The sequence below is a fragment of the Xenopus laevis genome, chromosome 2L, assembly GCF_017654675.1.
Source record: "Xenopus laevis strain J_2021 chromosome 2L, Xenopus_laevis_v10.1, whole genome shotgun sequence".
NCBI classification, from domain to species: domain Eukaryota; kingdom Metazoa; phylum Chordata; class Amphibia; order Anura; family Pipidae; genus Xenopus; species Xenopus laevis.
Window position 1 is genome coordinate 32,651,893 of NC_054373.1, and position 23,068 is coordinate 32,674,960.

Below are 23,068 nucleotides of genomic sequence, written 5' to 3' on the forward strand. Positions count from 1 at the left end.
ACGTATGACCCGCGTTGTCTTATTTTACATCACTGAGACATATTTAACTGTAAAGGGTCATACATATTTATTTGCTATACCAAGTAAGGATTCAGCTGACATCAGGGTGATCATGTGAAATGTGGCCACATCTGTGCATAGGGAAGTTGTAATGATCCCAATGTTTGCTTAAGTGCCGGTCAATCAATTGGTCGTGTTTCAGTCCTTTTTCAGAATCACTGCTGACTCCCATCAACTTTTATATTGGCTTATCAATTCACTCAGGCTGTTGGTAATCCTGAGAGGTGGGGGACAGGGCTTTACAGCATGTCACCAGGGTTGTTCACATTTAAATTTACTTTAAGTATGATGTTGTATGATGCAATTGGTTTTAATTTTTATTATTTGTGGGGTTTGAGTTATTTAGCTTTTTAATCAGCAGTTTTCCAGTTTGCAATTTCAGCAATCTAGTTGCTAGGGTCCAAACTGCCCTAGCAACATGCATTATTTAATAGGAGAGGGCCAGAGTAGAAAGATTAGTAATAAAACAGAACAATAGCAATACATATTTAGACTTACAGAGCATTTGTTTTTTTTAATGGATCAGTGACCCCCCATTTGTAAGCTGGAAAGAGTCAGAGGAAGTAGGCAAATTATTCAAAAACTATAACAAAAAAATAATGAAGAGTAATTGAAAAGTTACTTAGAATTAGCCATTCTATGACATACTAAAACTTGAAATTTTACATCAGCCCCTAACAATACTCCTTCACAATGGTTAAAGGTTAGTGTATATTCAAAATGTAATAATGTGGTATATCTATCATGTAATAATGTTCGGTTTTAACAAAGTCTGAAAAATGAATAAACCTCCAGGATTTGTTCTCCATTTGTCTATGGTCTTTGGGCTTAGTTTTGGATTTGTTGTTATAAAAGTATATATAATGAATATACCTTCTATTCAGCTCTGTAGACTTTTGCAGAATGTGCATTGCTGTTTATGTCTTCAATCATTATGCTCTGGCCTGTTGTGTTCTTCTTCAGCCTCTTTTGCCCTGGTCAGCCTGGGGCTCCACTCTGGAGATGTCACATATAGATCTCTGTGAAGTTAGAAACTGGCTAACGGCCAACATGGACAGGACTAAGAACAAGAAATGGACATGGATGGTTTGTATCAGGATTTGCTTGACGGCCATCGTCAGTGTTCTTTGATAAACATGACAAGAAGCTTTGCCCCAAAATTTGCTGCCAGGTAAGAAACAAAATCTCTCCAAGTTTGCCAATAGATTTTCACCGAGCTGTTCAATGCAAAGTTCTGGCTAAGACGGAAATGACACCTTACTACTGATCTTAGCAGGTTATTTTAATATTGTATTTCCCCATGTTTGGGCCGTGCAGTGATTCAGATAGCCGTGGGTATCCACAATGGTAGGTGGGCATTGAGCAGTTCATTGGCAATAGAGTGCAAGTATGGAGAGGATGTGGGTTGAATGAATCTAGCCAGCAGGTCTAGTAGAACATGTGACCTCTCTAAATCCTGAGGCCAAAAATGATGTTAGTACTGTACCCCCGTGATTTTTTTGGCGGATGGCACCCTTGGCCTAGCAAGGGATGAAAACACATGGTTTCTAACAACAGCTCTTAATCCAAAATTAATTTCAGGACTGTCCAACTGACATCTGGGAGTCAGGAAGGAATTCCCCCAGCCCCAGGGCTTCAGATTGGTAGTTTTTTTTTGCCGTCTCTGGATTCACTAGCAGTTGTGCATGTTGCACTTGATGGACACATTTTTTCTTTTCAACCTCATCTACTATGTTACTATGTGAGAATTGGATGCATGTAAGGTGCTGTATTTATATAGCATTTGCCCTATACAGTACATTGGACATTCTGGCAGCAGATAGCGCCATTTAAAATAGAAGTTCCTAAGCAACAACTTGGTGTATCCTGATAATGGCCACCAGCCTACTAATATGTGGGAACTGTTGAGGTAATCAGCAACTTCCAATTTCCCCTGAAGGAGCTGAAGTGAACACAGTATCTCAGCACAGTTCTGGAACTCTTGATACAATTAGCATCAATCAGTGTAGATATAATACAACTCTGTTAGCAGTTCCATTGATAACCCTTGTGACTGCAGATTTCAGCTCTAATGCAATTTGCTCTTAAGAAGTTTTTCTTCTCTGTAGTGCCATAGCAATGTCCTCTGTAGTGCCAATGGCTCTCCATTGTCGCTCCATGTTGCCTGCCTGCATGACACTGCTGGTGGTCACATGACTCACCTAGTTCAGTTACTTGTTCAGTTGGTTCAGGCCAACTGCTGTTTGGACAGTGAGGAGAAGAGACATGGAGTGAGAGTGGCGATAGATAAAAAGTAGATAAATTGCGATAGAGCTTAAATAAAATTAAAAAAAACAGTATAGGAGGAGAGATTAACATGGAGGTGACGAAGAAGAGGAGTCGGAATTCGGAGGAGGAAGGACAAGGCAAGAAAAGGAGATGGAGTGATGGAGATTTAGAAGAGAGAAGAAAAGCCTGGTGAAAAAGAAAACCAGTGAAGATGGGGGCAGTAAAAGGAGAAGGAGAGAAAGGGAGCTGGAAGAGAAGAAGAAAAGCCCTAAAGAAAGGAAGACCAGTGGAGATAGGAGCAATAACAGAAGGGGTGATGTGATTTGGAAGACAAGAAGAAAAGCCTGGTGAAAAAGAAGACCAGTGAAGATGGGGGCAGGAGAATGAGTGAAGGACAGATAGAAGAGAGGAAAAGCTCCATACAAAGGAAGAACTGTAGAGATTGGAGCAATAATAGAAGGAGTGAAGGTGAGTTAGAAGATCAGAAGAAAAGTCAAATGAAAAAGATCAGTGTAGATGGGGGCAGTAAAAGGAGAAGGAGTGAAGGACAGGTAAAAGAAACGGAGAAAAGCCCCATGGAAAGGAAGACCAGTGAAGATGGGAGAAATAAAAGGAGAAGGAGTGGAGATGAGTTGGAAGAAAAGAAAACACCCCATGGAAAAGAAGACCCGTCAAGATGGGAGCAATAAAAGCAGAAGGAGTAAATTAAAAGACAAGGAGAAAAGCCCCATAGAGAAGAGTGAAAAGTTACAGTTAGAAGAAAAGAAAAGTCAGTTGGAAAAGACCAGTAAAGGATTGAATAAGGATCAAAAATCAAGAAGTCCAGAGGATCCCTTAGAAGGTAAGAAAACACAGTTGCCGCTTTTGTGCTTAATCTCTCCCCTAACTTGCTAATAAGAAGTGGCCCCATAGGATCTATGCCCTAACTTGCTGGGATGTCTTTTTATCAGGATTTCTGCAATTAATTTGTTTGCCTGATGTTTATAGCTTGCTGATTTACCCAAGGTCTTGTTCTGACTAAAAATTACCCATCTATTTATTTATTCTTTCTTCTTCTTTTTTAATCTTGGTATGAAACTAGGGCTGGTTTACTATAAGGGAAAATAAAAATCACCAGTGATATTGCCAGTATCAACCAATCAGGGCTGGTTTTCTATAGTATAGGAAATTAGTAATATCAGTGATGATGCCAATGTCAACCAATCAGAACTGCTTTCATCTTCTACCTTGTATGTAACTGTTCAAATCTAATTACTGATTGATTCTGATGAACATCACTATCACTAATGGTCTGCCGTGTCAATATGTCAGAAACCCAGGCTTCCAGCATTTCTCAATATATAATCAAAGGCTTAAGTTTTCTGGGAGATGTATTCATGGGGCCATCTGGGGAGGCACATAGGTGTAGGTGTCCCCTCTCCAGTCCCTTGTGCTGCCTCATATTAAGGAGCCCTGCCTTATGCTTGCTGATGGGTTTATTAATATATGCTATGTACAGGTTATTTGTAATACAAGGTACTAATGGAGTTTTTTTCCCTAACTAGGTGGAAGCGCAGTGAAGAAACTCTGTGTGGATATCAGCAGACCTGTCCCCTGGATATTAAGAACCTACAGGTTTTATTCAGAGCTGGGAAAAGGAGGCTTTGGCCGGGTAAGTGAAAGGCTTCCCAGGAATTCTCTTAGTATAATCAATAGGGAAGCAGAAACATAGGCGAGAATAAAGTAGTTTAGTATTATTACTCATTGTTTTGTAAATACAGTTCTACAGAATATCATTATAAAGTGGTGATATAGAACGGTGACATTTATGTTGGGGAAGGAACACTGGAAGATACTGTTTCTATAATTGGGGAGACTATTTATTATTCTCCACTACGGTGTAAAGTGAAAACAGATAACTTTTTTATTTTAGCCTCTCAATGTTTAGCGTTTCCTTTACATACACCATGTCATATCTAATATTTGCCCTTTGTTATTAGGTGATGTTGGCTTCGTTTACACCGAGGAAGCAACTGGTAGCAGTAAAGATCATGCAGAAAAGTCCAGACAAGAAACGAACTTCAACATCATGATGAAGGAGCCCGAGTGCTGTCGGTCGCTAGAGGAAGCACATTTTTATGCCATTCCTACGCAGCTTTTCAATCAGAGGTAAATACTGCTTTTAATTGCATATAATGGGGCAAATTCACTATGCGCCGAAGCGCCTAACGCTAGTGTCAATTCGCTAGCGTTGGGCATTTTCGTTACTTTGCAAATTCACTAACCGACGCTGGCGTAACTTCCGCTAGTGTAACTTCGCACCCTTACACCTGGCGAATTTGCGCAACAGACGTAACTACGCAAATTCACTAATGCGTGCAGTGTTCTGAACGCTACCTTTTACGCTAGACTTCCTTCGCCACCTCAGAAACAGGCGAAGCATCAATAGAGTAGATAGGGATTTCTTCAAAAAAAGTTAAAAAAAATTTCTAATTCGCCAACGCCGGGGTTTTTTCTAAATTATGTGTGATAGGTTGAAAAAGATTGAAATATTTTTTTGGGGCTCCCCTCCTCCCCCCCCTTCATTTCCTAACTTATGGCAACTTAACTATCGCAGTGGGCACATGTGTAGGGCAAAATAAAAATTTTATTTGATGTTTTGAAGGTTTCCCAGGCATTTGTAGTGCTGCTACATATTCCTCCATTGAAATTTGAATTTGGGCGCCGTATGCAAATTAACCATCGCTAGCGTAACTTCGCTTCGCTTAGCGAATCAACGCTAGCGCAACTTCGCAACCTTACCCTACCCCTGAGCGCAACTTCGGATTTTAGTGAATTTGCGGAGCGCTGGCGAAACTACGCCTGGCGAAGTGCGGCAAAGTGCGGCGAAGTTACACCTGGTGCAACTCTGAATCTTAGTGAATGTCCCACAATGTCTTTAAATGGAATCTAGCATTAAAATTAACTTTAAGTGATACCCGACACTGAAAATTTTCTTTTCAAAACTATTAATCTACATTAAAGTTACCTATAGGTCATGTTGATTGTTTTTCGCTGAAAGTTCTGCTTTTTGTAATTGACACTTGAAGTTCTTAAACCTGACTGTTTTGCCAACCTGACTGTCCAATCTTAACCGGTCAGTTAGAGTTTCTAATGCTAACGGATTTCTGCTCCACAAATATGGCAGCCTCCTCATAGAGGAACGGGGTAGTAAGAAAGGTAATGTAAAAACTTCCGGCAAATATTTTTATGGCAAATTATAATCACATTCAAAGACAATGTTATGAAAGATAATGAAAAAGATTATTTTCTGATGTCCTTATCTCTTTTAGCATAATTAGACCAGTGTTAGACAAACTATGCGGTGGGGTCTCATTTGCTCCTCATACATGGCTGTTTCTATATCTCCATGGAGCGCCAAGATGTTGCTTTCCACTTATTCACATTACCACTTTCTATTCAGACAGTTTTAAAGTTTTTGGGTGGGAGGCTGGATGTTCTAGGTCTCACCTTCTTCTATTCTCTCTTTAACAGCTGGAATCCTTCTTCGTCCTGGGTATGCCAGCGGGAAATCTTTAATGCAAATGATTCTTCGCAAAGGAAATCTGCCAATGGCAAGAATCATGTAAGTGACATTAGGACCCATTTACAGTACATGGACAGGGAGCAAACTGGAAAGAATAGATGCAGCCCACCATGTTTTTCATACTTTGCTCACTGCCTACCTCTTGGCCCTTAATAGGTTTTTGTTCTCTGGCAGCAGTGTATTACCGAGGGACAAGCTTGAGTAGCAGTGTCCCCTTTCCTGCACCCGAACTTGTGTTTCATTCAGGTGGCAATCTTTAGATTATGGCCAATACTAAAGGAGTTGTTAAAAGATGCCATAGACTTGCAATATCACCCCTCCCAGCTGCCCCAACCAATGGCCCATTGTAGATGAATTGCATTAGAAACTGTACTTTTTATACTTTGCACATTTCATACATTTCCCTTTTTTATTTCTCTGATTTAATTTTACTGATATGAACAGGACATGTTTAAGGAATTGTAGCTGGATCACTTTAATGGATTTTCTCTGGGACAGTGTTACTACAGCTCTTTTATAAGTAGAAAACGCTGGGCACTTGAATGGGCTGAATTTGTTCCCATAACAAGTTACATATGTAGCATGTTTGCCTGTGCTGTCAGTAAGATGTGTTCTGCACCCTTTTGTATGTTACACTTAGATATTTGCATCAGATGCAAGCACAGAGAACACTGCGAGGCAACTCTATAGTTAACTGTAAAAAATCCTATGTAATGAATGTGATATAGGAACGATGATGATTTTCTTTTTGTAAAAGGTTCTACACAGCGGAGATGGTGGTTGCTGTCCAGTTCCTGCACTCTAAGGGCATCATTCATCGGTGAGTAAATTCTCAGTATATTGTGTTGTCTCTATGTGCTTTCTGACACATAGATTCACTGAGTGATGATGGACTGTCACCACTACATGTGCTGTAGGCAAGCATTTCCCATAGTAACTACTCATCTCTCCCAACTCCTTTTAAATTAGCCAATACAAGAAAGCACTTACACAGTCAGACTGCAGGGTGCTGTTAGAAGTCATGGGACCCCTATACTACATAGAGCCATATAAGCCCAGGTTTTTATCCCACTGCCAGGTTGGCCCCTCACCCCTGTGGGAGGTGGGCAAATCCAATAAAGTAAAACATGGCCCCAATTAAAAGAATATAGAATATGTTATAGAACACACACTCCGTTCTGCTCAAACACGTCAGCATCCCCACCCAAACACTACTAATTCCCTCTGCAGGTCCAATATCTTTTTTACTCTATGAATTGTACCTTCACATTTCTTTGGGTTCTCTGTTACTATGGGCCCCCTGCAGGATCCCCACTCTGATGGCAGCCTACTTATAGTGGCAGTGGAGGGCAATTTTGGGCATTTTGGTCCCAAGAACTGTTACCTATGTAACTTGCTCCTAATGCTTATCCTATAGTGACCTGAAACCTGACAACGTGTTGGTGGACAGATACGGCCATATCAAGATCTGCGACTTTGGCCTCGCCGCAGAGAACATCTTCGACCAGACAAGAACCAACGGAGTAATAGGAACCCCTGGATACCGCGCACCAGAGGTGACAACAAACATTTAAAATACAAACATATTCACCTTTAATTTAACCTTTAGTCTCATGCAGAGAGTGATATTCTGAGACAATTTGAAATTGGTCTTCATTTTAAATGATTTTTTAATTATTTAGCTTTTTGTTCAGCTGCTCTCTATTTTGGAGTTCCAGCAGCTATCTGTTTGCTAGGGTTTAATTTAACTTAGGCAACCAGAGCCTGAATTGAAATGAGATACTGGGAAATTAAAGGAATGGGCCTGAATATAAAGATAAGTAATAAAATTTCAGTAACAACAAAACTGTAGCCTTATAGTGCGATTTGATTTTAGGCGGAAGGTATCACTAAAACCCCATCTCAATCCTGGAGAGAAAGGCAAATAGTTGAAAAACTATAAAAGATAAAAAATGAAGACCAATGCAAAAGGTTGCTAAGAATAAACTTAATTGAAAGAGAAGATGCCCCTTAATACTAATTTATCGCTTCGGTAGATAGAGAGGTCTGATTCAATCAGTGCAGGGTTGCTAAGAATGTTATGTTATATCTCTGATAATTCCACATGTATTGGATCTGTGCTCATTTAATATTAATTATATTATTAATAATTAATTAAAGTAATACAGAAGTTAAATGTAATCCATCTGCAATTAATATGGAAATAACACGTTATTTTGTATTCTGCAAGTACCCTATCAAGTTCATGAACTCATGTTTTCTCTGTAATCATTTTATGTCATAGTTCTATCAAAGGCAGAGTATAACGCAGGCGTGGATTGGTGGTCTTTGGGATTACCAATGTACCAAATGGCCACGGGCAGCTTGCCATTTTCACCATCAGGCAGTATTTTAAGGCAATTCTTTGCAATAAAGAAGAATACGCCTTATTACCCATATTATATGAGCAAGGAAATGCTGGACCTCCTGCCGAAGGTAAATATGAGCCAAAGCAGAATTACAGAATAATATATATATTAAGAAGGTACATGACACAGCACCTGCAATATTGAAATTCATGTTCATGTTTCTTTTTAGCTTTTGGAGATGGATGAGAATCAGCGGATCGGTGTCAACGGAAACATCAGGGAGCACGCTTTCTACAGCACAGTGAAGTGGGAAGAGCTGGAGAACCGGAGAGTGAAAACCCCTTTCCAGCCAGGAATGGTAAATACATGTGATATATATGATACATCCACCCACTCTCACACTGCAGAAAAACTGCTGCTCTTTTTTACTCATCCACCACTTGGTAGGCCAGAGGTCTTCGGAGCTTTTGGGTTAAAGGGCTCCCAACATTGGTTTGGGATTCACTTAGATATGAAAACATGTGGCTAACAGTAACTTTCCTAAAAGTTCTAGTAATATCCAAGACTGATAAAACACATTCACCTTCAGATTTGACCCAACCTGGATTGGTCGCCACTGTGGTTACTGCTGTAACAAAGACAGATAATCACGTGTCCATAGTGAAATGAATGGGTCCCTTATTCATTTATTGACCGTTTCCTTTTTCAATAGCTCATTATTTGGCCTTCAGAAACTTTTTGTAATTTTATTTCTAAAATAAAGTTGTTGGGTTTTGGTGGATAGTGATAGTCTGATTTTAACTTTCCCCTGCTTCTCATTTTCTCATTTTTGGGCATTAATATCTGAATCCAGTAATCACTTTTTACAGATAATTAAAGCCACATATTAAGTTACGACTTATCTTGAGTGAAATAAAGTATGTAAGAAGCACCTTGTTTCCTTTCATATAGCCATCAGCAGATGACTTCACTGAAATCCCGCTGTCATTCTCCTCTCAAATTCGGAACGAGGAAACCAACTTGGCAGATTTCTCCCACGTGGATCCCAGCTGGAGTTGGCAGGAGTAAGGCATTGGTTCTAATATGGGAAAGCATCAATACTGCCTGGACATAGCAACAACCTGGGCCAATTGACATCATACCCTCTATGGCAAGCTGCACCTCTCAACAGCTCATCCACCTGCGTCTGCCATCAATGTCGCCACCACACGGGATCCCTGGCTTTGACTTGGAGAAGAGAAAAAGAAAGAACGGAAGAGTTAACCATCGTGAGTATAAATGTTATATGAAATGAGACAGTGTAGAGTAATGTAAAAGATTAGGCTGGTTTTAGGTCTTTAGATAAAATGTTATACAATAGTTTATTGACAGGATAATAGATATTATATAACTATTGACAGGCAAGCATCTAGAATAAGGTAGAAAAGAAAACATATGCTCTATAGAAACTTTTCTTAAAATACATCTAAAATCATTTTCTTTTAGGGAAGGTAGGGCGGGTTGTTATCACTCAGCAGCCGCTGAGCTCCCTAATGGTAAGTAGTGGTAAGTATACCCCCTGGAGACCTGATTATATAGGGGTTTATTGTTATCACCTTACCATTGTATCTATATGTGTGTGTATGTGTGAGAGTGAGTGTGTGTATGTGTTAGAGTGAGTGTGTGTGGTCTGTGTGTGAGAGTGAGTGTGTGTGTGTGTTAGAGTGAGTGTGTGTGAAAGTGAGTGTGTGTATGTGTTAGAGTGAGTGTGTGTGAGAGTGAGTGTGCATGTGTATGTGTTAGAGTGAGTGTGTGTATGTGTGAGAGTGAGTGTATGTGTATGTCCGAGTGTGTGTGTGTCTGTGTGTGTGTGTATGTGTGTGTGTGTGAGAGAGAGAGAGAGAGAGACAGAGTGTGTGTGTGTGTGAGAGTGTGTGTGTGCATCAGTTGAATTAGCTATTTGCAATGCTCACCCATTCCTTGAACAGGAGAACACGGAGTTGAATTCCCCTTTGGAATCCGCAAGCATTTCTGTATTGGAAATGACCTGTTCTCCCTTTCAAGGAATCAGTCACTAGTATCAGGTTATTTTTATAACCTGGTGCTTCATTAATGGCATGCCAATACGGGAGCAATAGAATTGGACCCGTACACTCCCTATGTGGCATTGTATTTCCTTTACAAGGCTACTGTCGATCCAGGGACATGTCCGATTGCCATTTTGGAGTCAGGAAGGAATTTTTTTCCCCTTCTGAGGCAGATTGGAGACCGCCTCAGAAGGGGGTTTTTTGCCTTCCTCTGGATCATCTAAATTTATTTAATTGCAAATAATTGCCCATTAAATATAAATATAACCTAAATACAACCCCACGAAAATGGAAAAGGCATGTCAAAAACTAAATTAAATAGGGATGTCCCAGGTTGACGTTTATAAAACATTAGTTAGAGGGGAGCAGGGTTCTTGGGGGAGGCTACTAAAAGAAGAACGTATTTATTATTATATACTGTAGCACACTTCCTTTTGGGGTTATGTTAAGCCTCCCTTTATCTCCATTATTATCATCACCACCTATGTACAGGAGAGGACGAAAGGATGAAAAATCAACTGCAGTCAAGAACAGCAATAATTATAGCATGTGTGATATTCTGGAATGTGTATGAATGTTGTATGGTTGTGTGAGATATGTGTGTGTGAATGTGAATATTGGCTCTGTTGTAACAACTAGTCCAAAATACCTGGGTCCATATTTAGAATAAATTGCAGGTCAGCTCAAGGATGGGGGGAAAGGTTCATAAACAGACTGGGCAGAGGTGTATGACCCAAAATGCCAACTAGGAACAAACGTATTCTTACCATAGTCATATGTAGTCAGCTTAATAGGTCCATCATGATTCCCTGTATCAGTACTGTGTATATATCATCTAAAACTAAAAATCAAAATTTTAAACTAAATCTAAATATGTTTGAGTAAAAGTAAATCTAAATATGTAAAAGCCAATGATGTGTGTGTGTGACTAGTCAGATACCTCTCAGTATTTGCTGAAGAGGAAAGGTCCCATGACAGTTTATGTCACTCCATGCAGGACCAGAGAGGAAACTATTGCAGCAAGTGATAGGGTGAGCCATTTGCTGCAATAGATGTGTGAATGGACAGTAACAAGAGTTGAAGCCTTGACGTGGCGTTACTGCTCACATGGGTAACCCATGTGCTAATTCAACCACTTGTGAGACTTGATTCTAACATGTTATTATTAATAGTATGGCAAATTGCCTTCACCTCCTACTACTTAATATATTCCAGCTTTGTGCAGTGTTCATGAGTCATTCTGATCTATTCTTTTCAGTTTTCATGGTGGAAGTGGTAGAATATATATATATGAGTAACAGGGCTTTACAGCTCCAGCAGATCGTAACCAGAGAGCACTGTGCTTATTGCTGCTCGGAGGCTGCACAACAAGCTCTAACTCTTAGGAGGGTGTTTAACTTGAAACTGTTCTTTGATAAATGTATTGTTCTTTATTGCTGGAGGGCATTGCAGGGAAATCACTGGAATAAAGTTTCTAACTAAAGTGTCACTATAATGAATATGTTGTGTTGTAGGCGCCTCTGTTCAGCTCTGTCCACTTACCAGTTTCATTTTCATTGCAGTTAAACATTCACATTCATACATGTCCTGGGAGACACTGGCCTTTTCCAGTTCAGGTATGTAATTGTCCAGGATTTCCACTCATTGTACAGGACTGGCTGCACTCAATTGTTACTTTCACTTCACTCCTGGAATCTTTTCATCGCATGGCGCTGGCATTACAGAAATAAATTGCACTTCTTTACTTCCTTGTGGAATGGACTGCTACAGGTAAAAACAAGCCATCAGCACTGCCAGAACTGCAAATAGAAAAAAAGATAGAATAAAAATAGTAATGATACATTGTGATTTTCATTCTTTATAGTAACAGCAGGAAATAAGATATTTTTAAAAACAATCAAATAAAAAAACTGTTGGAGACTTACCTAGATATAGGCAGGCTGGAGGTGCTGGAGGGAACTATGTGGCCCAAAATGACATGGGAAAATGGCTTGAGGTGTCAGACCAGGTACAATTTCCAGTGTGGGGGTAATTTCAGATGCAAAGCGTTGAAAATTATTGATTGTGCAATCACTATAAAATATCAATGGAGGCAATTGTGGCTTATCTAAAGGGTATGGATGTTCTCCCCTGGCTTGTGTGGGTTTCCTCCAACACTCCAACTACATACAGGCAGGTTAATTGGCTCCTGATAAAACTGATCCTTGTATGTGTGAATGTAATAAATTAGATTGTGACCTTAGATTGTAAGCTCTGTTGGGGAAGGGACTGATGGGAATGATGTATAATCTCTGTAAAAGGCAGCAGAATATTTCAGCATGTTGTCAATAAAGGATGATGATAACAATATAGTTGTCTATCTCCCCACAGGTGTTTCCAAGTATAACCATCGAAAAGGGTAAGGATAAGGTCACACTGGGCGATTTGGGGAGATTTAGTCGCCCTGGTGACTAATCGCCTCAATCTCCCCAAATGCTTTACCTCTGTCTTGCGCCGGCTAAAATGAAAAATCGCCTACGGCATGGCACACGCGTCGCTTCGTATTCCGAAGTCTTCCGAAGTTTCCTAAATCTCCCCAAATCGCCCAGTGTAACCTTACCCTAAGAAGCACAACTGTGACACCAGTGACATTGTTTAAGCATCTGCACGGCATTACTCATCCCGCACCTTTCACAATAGAAGTTTGGAGTCTAGATATTGTACAAATGAGCAAATAAAAATAATTGAAATAAACACATTCAACACTCATAACTGGGATTACATGAACCTGTTTGATTTTGTTTGTGATGATCTGATGCTTGAGCTTGATGGATCTGAATCTACCATAAAACACATTTTGTATCTTGCTATGTGGGAAGCATTTGGGAACAAATACACATAGACAGAAATTGATTGGGGTACATACACATGCACATACGTGTTGGTTAACGCACCCAATAACATAGGGTTTTATCTTATGATGGTAGCCACTATACCAGGGGTCCCCAACCTTTTTTGGCCCTGGGACCAAAAAGAGGCAATTTTTTTTTCAAGGACCGGGGGGAGGTCGGGGACGGTGGGGCGGGGGGTTAAGGAAGGTTGCCAGTGGGGAGTAAGAGGGGTCGGCGACCAATTTGGGTGAAATTCGAGCACCACGTTCATTGTTAGGCGGCCAGTTCAGGACTGTCCGCTGCCCGGTTCTTGGCCGCAGCCCGGTGGTTGGGGACCCCTGCACTATACAATTGTGTCCTTTAGAGCATGGCTATCCAACAGTAGGACAAACAAGCCAGATGTGTGCCTCCAAAAGTTCCTTATCCATTACACCATTATTAAATAATACTGTTTACATCTAAGGTTCCTGCAGGTTAACGTGATGTGCAGATTCATACTAGTGCAACCACTGCCATTATCTGCTTATTATCTTTCCCAAGCCTCTCTTATGTCAGTGATACATGGCCTTCAAACGTGCCCATTAAACAGCAGATTTTATCTTCACTCCTCACAACAGTGTTCATATTAATGTGTCTTCAGAATTAGTGAAACACATTCAGCTGTGTGTGTATCCTTCATAGATTCGAATTAAAAGTGCCACAAGTGACCAAACTATCATTAAAAGGTAGTAAATGGCAGTCTAGATTCATTTTATTTGCTGGGGGACCCCAAACTACAAGCCTTTTGAGTAGGAACAACTACAATTTTAGCTCTGAATTACTTTTCAAGAAGAGGGGAGGATGATGGGAGTTTCGGTCAAATATGGCTCACCATCAGTTCACAATCAGTGAATTTTTTTCTTACAGAACATATGGACTGTTGTTAAGGGTGTTCGTTGCCTATAGCAGCCAAATGTTGATAAACTTGCCCTAAATCCCCTGGCAATATACAATTGTTTTGTAAAATGATAGGGCTTATTGACCACTTCCATCTATCCAAGGTTCTGCTTTCATTGGAGGTAACTGTGCCAAGTGTCAGTCGCAGGGCGAGGTTCTAATACAAAGGCAAATACCTGGGACCAGTACTTGAAAATGTATGGTCAGCACCATATAAAAATATATAAAATAATAAATATAAATTTGTTTAAGCTTGTCTTTGGCTGATACCATTCAAACTAGGAGATGCCGCAACATTGTAGCCCAGTTTTTTTCAATGAAGGGAGGTATATCTGCCGACCATTTTCCATAGCAGGCGAGTTGCTTTTGGTTGTTGGGAGCATAAGGACTTGAGAAATCTAGGCAGAAATATGAAGCTGGAGCTTATTTTGAAAGATAGTAGCTTCCAGTTTAGGTCCATCGAGTGAAGACATGCCCGCATACTTGAGCTGCCAGTACCTAAAACATATGTTGGGAGTTAGACCTTCTGTAACATGCAATTGGTCTAAATGGTGGAAATCCTGTAAGCATTTGATCCCTAATCGGACGCACCGCTGAAAGTCGGAGAAACCATTAAAGTGCTGGAGACCAGGCTTCACCAGAGTGGAGTGTTGGGAGAGTAGATTGAATCTCCTTTAGGTGGCAGGAGTTTTTGTGCAGTGGTCCAAGCCTTCAATCTAGTGATCATAGAAGTGGTAATGGTTTGGTGTACCTCCCTGTCCCCTTATGGCAGAGCTCTTAATGTTTCCAGGGATCCCAGCACCACAATCTCTATAACAATAGCAGGGTTAGAATAGGACCTGAATTCACACCACCATGGAACAGTAACCAAGATAGCTGCTAATAATAAAGATAAAGTCATGCATAACCCCCTGTAAATACCAATCTTTGAAGCACAGGTATAAAAAACCTAAAGTCCTTATTGTTTCAAATAAACAGGATAATCAGATAATTCTGTTGTTTAAAGAAATATTTAGGCAGCCATCAGGGGAGTGTTCCTAAAGACTTATAACAGGAGTGCCCAAACGTTTTGCACCGAGGGCCAGAGGGGAAAATGTGTGGGGGCCGACATTCAGCCTGACACTCTTTGAACCATTAATTAAATTACAGGAATCGAGTAATCGTAGCAGTAATATTTGGGCACATTAGTGAAATGATCTGCCACTTGGTCTATACTGAAGCTGATTGGTCCGGACTTCGTTAAAAATCGGTGCGTTCGGCGCAAGAAAAAATCTTTGTGTCTATGGATTAGACCTTTGCTAATAGGATTCCTGATCGTACTGTGCTGGGGGGCCTCATTATTATTAATTTCATGATGGAGGCTGAGGGCCGGTGTAAATTTAAAAAAGGGCCACAATTGGCCCCCGGCCGCACTTTGGACATGCCTGATTTATAGGAATTGGGGAATAGGAACTGCATTTTAATAAGATTAACAAGATTTAGAAGTTCCTTTCGCAGATTATAATCTTCTTTATCAAATTTGCCTTGTGACAAGGGGGAAATGCAAATGTTGGGCAGCCCCCTAGCGAATTCAATCTGAATTCCCCTGATTCTATGAGTACAGGTATGGGACCTGTTATCCACAGTGATTCTATGCCTCCTGTGATGCCGCCCCCTGCTCCCCAGTGCTTACCATTTTTTTCTACTTCTTTGGTACTGAGGACCTGCAATTTTTCACACTCACACTCCACTCCCTTTGGCTAAATCCAGCAGCAGATAAGAACATTTCAATTCCGAATATGAGCATCATTGAAAAGTTTGATACAATTTTTATCACCTGCAGTCCAACATAATCTCACTCTCACGGCTCAAAACTTTATCTAGAGAAGCGCACAATGCAAATCAGATGTTCTGCAAGGATGGCTTTATATAAACTGCATTTATTCCCCTGAAGGTTTGCGGGCCACAAATGAAGGACCCATGGGCCACCAGCGATGTACTAGAAAATCATGTAAATATTTAGAGGCCCATTTATCAAAGGCTGAATTTCAAATTCATGTGATTTTTTTTTTCCAATTTGAAATATACTCACAATTAGACTGGGAGTTTATTTTAAGAAAACTCGAATGTCTAATATTTTTTTTCAAATTTGATATTGGCGTTTCTTTCCACAAAACCAAAACCACAATTATTAATATCAAGAGTTTGTTACAAAATGTCCAAAAAGAAAGGAACCACCAGAAGAGTTATTGCAGTCGCACAATCCAATATAGGTATGGGACCTGTTATCCAGAATGCTTGGGACCTGGGGTTTTGCAGATAACAGATTTTTCCGTAATTTGGATCTTTATACCTTAAAGTCTACTAGAAAATCATGAAAATATTAAATAACCCCAATAGGCTGGGTCTGCTTCCAATAAGGATTAATTATATCTTAGTTGGGATCAAGTACAAGGTACTGTTTTTATTATTACGGAGAAAAGGGAATCCTTTAAAAAAAAAATTGGATTATTTGATTATAAATGGAGTCCTATGGGAGATGTTCATTCGCGTAATTCAGAACCTTCTGGATAATGTGATAACGGATCCTATACCTGTATTTATAAATTCGAAAGTAAATTTGTGTGGACAAAGGAAAAAACAAACTGGAAAATATATTAATTCAATTCATGTAAGAAATTCATAGTGATTCAAATAAAGTTCATGTGTTAAAAGAAACTACTGTTTGTGGTCATTGAATCAATTGTGCAATTCATTTAAAAAATTCATAAATATAAAGGGGCAAATTCACTAACCGGCGAAAATTCGCCAGCGATGGCTCTGCGCACATCGCAACACTTCGCCAGGCATAAATTCGCCTGCTAATGTCACGAAGATCCGAAGTTGCGCACAGGGAACAAACGCTAGCGAAGTTGCGCTAGCAAAAATACGCTCAGCAGTTCGAAGTTACGATATCGTCGGCTAATTTGCATATGGCGTGCAGTTAAAGAACAATGGCCGTATATGTTGCAGCAAATCCATTACACTACACAAGGCCAGGGAACCTTAATACAATTATATAAAGTTGTTATAATGCCCTACACATGTGCCCACAGTTTTAGTTTAGGTGCCATATGTTATCAAATGTAGGGCGGAATGAGGGTACCCAAAAAAAATTGTTTCGATCTTTTTCAGCCTATCACCCTGTAAAAAGGACACCAGAGTTTTTTGGGACTTAGAAAAATTTTTAACTTTTTTTTTGAAAAACTCCTATCTACTCTATTGCACTTCGCCTCGTCTGCGGTGGCGAAGGCAAGTCTGGCGATAGAGGTAACGTTCAGTAAAATCCGCATCTTAGTGCTCTTTCGCCAGAGTGAAAATTCACCTGGCGTTAGAGTGAAAAGTTGTGGCCAAAAGATCTATCTCTTGCAGAAATTACACAGCTAAATTCACCAGCAACTGTTAGTTAAATTGGAGCGAAGTGCCGAAATGACGTCACACTGGCGAATTTTCGGCCAGCGTTAGCTCATTTCGCCCTTTAGTAAATTTCCCCCAAAGTGCTTATAGTGATAAAGTGCCGAAACATGCGCATAGGCTGTTCACATCCAACAGATACCAAAAGATTCGGACTTAAATAAAACATACAAGGGAAGTTGTGCCACCAACTATTTTTTATAAATACCATTAGGCGGGGGTGCAATGAGGCTGTGACGCACAAAATTACATATATGTCAACTACAAGAGTCCTCTGCACTCAACCCATTCTCAATATATTTTAAAACAGAGAAATAAACGTAACAGTTTAATAGCTCGTTTAAAATATAATACCATGAGGGCAAAATTGATTAAAAGTTAAAAACAAAGTAAATATTTGATGTATAAACAAATACTGGTTATAAAAGAGGTCGTTCCTGATACTCAGTATGAAAAGAATTGTCGCATTGGTCCCACCACGATCTTACATCAAGATCATGCACCCTCCTATAAAATTATACAAAGTCAAGGAAGAAACTTGGGTGTTGCTGTAGTGTCGCCAAAACAATATTGGAAATAAAACCATTTAATAAAGTATGCAATAATATTCTAGTATTCACTAGGTAAATAAGCAGATCACACATAATGAGCCAAGTTTGTTTGTGGCCAGTCAAGGACCCTACGCACTTATGTCCTTCTCAGAGGCACCTACAATCATGTGACCTAATCCATATATATTGTTGATTCTTACAGCATCACCAAAACATAATGTACACATGCTGTCTCCCTGCTTGTCAGACATATTGTAAAGTTATTGAAGGACGTTGGTGGAATTAATCAACCTTACATATACTTTACATATTTACTCCTGGTTGACATGATAAATACGGATTTCCTCTGACACGATTCCCAAATATAAAATATTGTACTTTTATTTAATCCATTAAAATTTGTCAGTTGTTAGGTACATATGCAGATATTACTCAACACTGACGCGTTTCGTGCCCTAAAGGCACTTCCTCACAACTTTAGCAACCATGGGTTACAGACAATGCACACTATGGGGCAAATTTACTTCGTAACAATCGAGTCGAGAGGATTTATCCGCTATTCGTTAGATTCGAACTGGATTTTGAATCTCATGCGATCGAACGATTGTCTTCGGCCTTAAAAATTGAACTAGAAAAGCCTAATGAGGGACCTTCACCACCCATAGGCTGAGACTGGACTTCCCAATCCCTATTCAGGCCGCAGGGCATGATGGTATCATAGAGTGTATCAGTAAAGTCTCCCTCGCGTTGAAGGAGTCGCCTATCTCCATAATCTCCTTATTCTAGCTCCTGGGATTTAACTAGATCAAATAATTTGAAAAGAGATTGCATGTACTACATCATGTCTCCTCGTAATAGATGTTTTGCACTGCTGAATCTCATCGTACTTATAAGAAACACATATCTGAAGTGCGTTTCCTAGACCGGTCTAAATGTCTTACCAATATCACTGTAACCACACCTGGCATGTAATGAGATAGACCACGTAATTTGGGTGCCACAATAGCAAGAGAGAGATTAATCGTTGTGAGAGACCAGGTTCCCTGTCCTGGGGTGAATATCCGTTTCAAGGGCACACACACACTAATAACCAAACATGAAAATGACATCGTGGCCTCCCGCACTTATAACATCCCTTAACACTCAGCCAATTGGACGAGCCGGTGTTTTACTAGCCCTCTGGAGTAGAGGCTGGGTGATAGCTTGGTGAACCTATAGGCTTTTTCCTTTCCCTAAATGTATGACCTAGTGTAGGGCAGGTATAACAGGTTTTTTTCACAAACTGGATCTTGCCTCAGAACACTCCAATATTTGCGTAAATATCTTTTTGGAGGCGGGGGTATGCAGATGTATAAGTAAGTATACTACACGGGGATAATCGTGAATCCAGTGTGATCGAGCTGTATATTGTCCTGTAATGGGTATAGAACTAGTTACACCTGCTTTGTTAATATCAAATAATCATTACAGGTTGCACCCACCGCCCTATCATATGCCTTCTTTATTTTTTTTAACAAGTGTTTATTTGTTTTCAGTTAGGGGGGGTACAGAAGACGAAAAAAGGGGGGGGGAAGAAAAAGGGGGGTATCAGGTACAATTCCACACAGTCCACAAATACAGTATAATAGCAGAGATAATAGACCTCATCTCATTACACAATGATGACATATAGCAGAGAGAAGCACAGAGTGAGATAAATTTGCATAGAGAACATTGTGAAAATCAGTGTGTCACTCAAATTTATCTCCCGCCCGAGCCTGTGTAGCCACTATAGACAGCCCCTATTATTAGGAGTTTGGCCCGTACATCCTCCTAGGTTTTCTCAAAATTTGGCGGTGCAACTCTAGCTAGATATGTCATCTGAATCAAGCGGAAGAATTTTTATTAATAAAGGTCCAACAAAACACTTGATTGCGGGTATATTATTAGAGGTCATCCATTTCATCGAGCTTTCTAGCATCAACAGTAGGCTACACAGAGGTCTCTACTGCATCTTAAGGGGATCACCTCCGTCTACCACTCAACGACCATAGCTATCGTGGTACCAATTATAGTTACTTGGGGAAATACGTTTTTGGTCTATTACGCTATACACATCACACTGTGATCTTTGTCATCATAGATTTCAGATCTATGCACCTTAGGGCAAGTCCATATCATTGCGAAACTACACTCTGTTTGCTATTGGGGCGCCGCCTTGCTCCACACCCATACGACTCAGCCTCAATGGTGTAATGTGGAAGCTGATGTAGTAATTTTAAAAACTGATCAAACCTGTCCCCTAGTAAAGCAATGAGATATTGATACGCTGTAGAGGTTGGATTTCGTCCCATTCCTCCTGTGGAGATCGGATTCCGATCTGGCCACAGCGTGTATGCCCCTGGCAAACGTGGGGAAATGTAGAAGAGCAAAGTACTATACAATTTGGTACCAATTCTTCTGAGATGGGAGACTTCCAGATTTCAAACACAGGAGGAAAGCCAACTCCAACCTATTTGAAGTAAATTGTGCCACAAGGCGTGTCGAAAATTGGCAAATAGCAACATATGACTAATCTGTGCCCACGCGGGTGTGCCTGAGATCAATTTTGATCCTAGTAAGGAGTAACCCATCTGGCGGCAGCATCCCCACGTCATAATCTCAGCTCTCGCCCATCTCATGTAGTGAGGAGTGGGCCCAAAGTGGGAAAGACCTGTTCTCCCTTTCAAGAAAATCAGCACTAGTATCAGGTTATTTCTATTAACCTGGTGCTTCATTTAATGGCATGCCAATACGGGAGGCAATAGAATTGGACCCGTACACTCCCTATGTGGCATTGTCATTTCCTTTACAAGCTACTCGTCGAATCCTGGGACTATGTCCGATGCCATTTTGGGAGTCAGGAAGGAATTTTTTATCCCCTTCTGAGGCAGATTGGAGACCGCCTCAGAAGTCGAAGGAGGTTTTTGCCTTTCCTCTGGATCATCTAAATTTTATTTCCAATTGCAAATAATGCCATAAAAATATAAATATACCAAATACAAACCCCACGAAAATGGAAAAGCCATGTCAAAAACTAAATTAAAAGGGATTGTCCCAGGTTGACGTTTATAAAAACATTAGTTAGAGGGGAGCAGGGTTCTTGGGGAGGCTACTAAAAGAAGAACGTATTTATCTATTATATTACTGTAGGCACACTTCTTTGGGTTATGTTTTAAGCCTCCACTTTATCTCCATCTATTGATCTCACCACTATGTACGGAGAGACGAAAGATGAAAATCAACTGCAGTCAAGACAGAACCAGCCAATAATTAACATGTGTGATATTCTCTGGGGCGGGGCGCAAAAAATGTGTATGAATGTTGTATTGTTGTGTGAGAATGTGTGCTCAATGTGAATGTTTGAAATATCGCTCTTGTTGTAACAACTAGTCAAAAATACCTGGGTCCATATTTAGAATAAATTGCAGGTCAGCTCAAGGGATGGGGAAAGGTTCATAAACGACTGGGAGAGCGTGTGATGACCCAAAATGCCAACTAGGAACAAAACGTATTCCTTTACCATAGTTCATATGTAGTCAGCTTAATAGGTCCATCATGATTCCAGTATCAGTACTGTGTATATATCATCTTAAAAACAAAAAATCAAAATTTTTAACAATAAATCTAAATATGTTTTTAGTAAAAGTAAATCTAAATATGTAAAAGCCACTATGATGTGTAGTGGTGTGCTGAACTAGTCAGATAGCCTCTCAGTATTCTGCTGAAGAGAAAGCGGTCCCATGGAACCAGCATTTATGTTCATCCATGCAGGACCAGAGAGGAAAATATTGCAGCAAGTGATTAGCGCGTGAGCCGATTTGCTGCAATAGATGTGTGAAATGACAGTAAACCAAGCAGTTGAAGCCTTGACGATGCGTTTACTCGCTCACATGGGTAAACCATGTGCTAATTCAACCACTTGTTGAGACTTGATTCTAACATGTTATTATTAATAGTATGCAAGATTGCCTCAACCTTCCTACTACTTAATATATTCCAGACTTTGTGCAGTGCTCCATGAGTCATTCTTGAATCTTATTTCTTATTCAGTTTCATGGTGCGAAGTGCTGGAATATATATATTATGAGTAACAGGGCTTTTACAGCTCCAGCCAGATCGTAACCAGAGAGCACTGTGCTTATTGCTGCTCGAGCCCTGCACAACAAGCTCTAAACTTTAGGAGGTGTGTTTAACTGGAAACTGTTCTTTGATTAAATGTACTTGCTTCTTTATTGCTGGAGGGCATTGCAGGGAAATCACTGGAATAAAGTGGTCTAACCAACTCTAAATGAGGTCACTATAATTGAATATTGTTGGTTGTTAGGCCGCCTCTGTTCAGCTCTGTCCACTTACCCAGTTTCATTTTCCATTGCAGTTTAAAACATTCACATTCATACATGTAACATCCTGGGAGGACACACAAGATGGCCTTTTCCAGTTCAGGTATAGTAATTGTCCAGGATTTCCACTCATTGTACCCTAGGACTGTTCTGCACCTCAATTGTTACTATTCACTGCACTTCCTGCGAATCTTTTCATCGCATGCAGCTGGCATTACAGAAATAATTGCACTTCTTACTTCCTTGTGGAATGGACTGCTACAGGTAAAAACAAGCCAATCCAGCCACTGCAGAACTTGCAAATAGAAAAAAAAGACTAGAATAAAAATAGTAATGATACATGTGTGATTTTCATTCTTATATTAGGCTAACAGCTGGAAATAAGAGATTTTAAAAAACAATCAAATAAAAAACTGTTGGAGACTTTACCTAGATATAGGCAGAGCTGGAGGTGCTGAGGAACTATTGGCCCAAAATGACATGGGAAAATGCTTGAGTGTCAGACCAGGTACAATTTCCAGTGTGGGGTATTTCAGATGCAAAAGCGTTGCAAAATTATTGATCTGTGCAATCACTATAAAATATCAATGGAGGCAATTGTGGCTTATCTA

The 23,068-nt window shown here is 40.1% G+C and overlaps 2 protein-coding genes across 2 annotated transcripts; both read left to right on the forward strand.

Moving 5' to 3' along the window:
* The first annotated feature begins 5,869 nt into the window (after window positions 1-5,869).
* LOC121399862 (protein kinase C delta type-like) lies at window positions 5,870-7,523 on the forward strand. Its single transcript, XM_041581702.1, has 3 exons — window positions 5,870-5,932; window positions 6,651-6,713; window positions 7,311-7,523. Exons 1-3 carry the CDS (start codon window positions 5,886-5,888, stop codon window positions 7,465-7,467), a joined length of 267 nt encoding a protein of 88 aa, XP_041437636.1. The 5' UTR covers window positions 5,870-5,885; the 3' UTR covers window positions 7,468-7,523.
* Window positions 7,524-8,239: 716 nt separating this feature from the next.
* Window positions 8,240-9,330, forward strand: LOC121399861 (protein kinase C delta type-like). The gene is made up of 3 exons (XM_041581701.1): window positions 8,240-8,368; window positions 8,471-8,599; window positions 9,193-9,330. Exons 1-3 carry the CDS (start codon window positions 8,243-8,245, stop codon window positions 9,307-9,309), a joined length of 372 nt encoding a protein of 123 aa, XP_041437635.1. The 5' UTR covers window positions 8,240-8,242; the 3' UTR covers window positions 9,310-9,330.
* The last annotated feature ends 13,738 nt before the right edge of the window (window positions 9,331-23,068 follow it).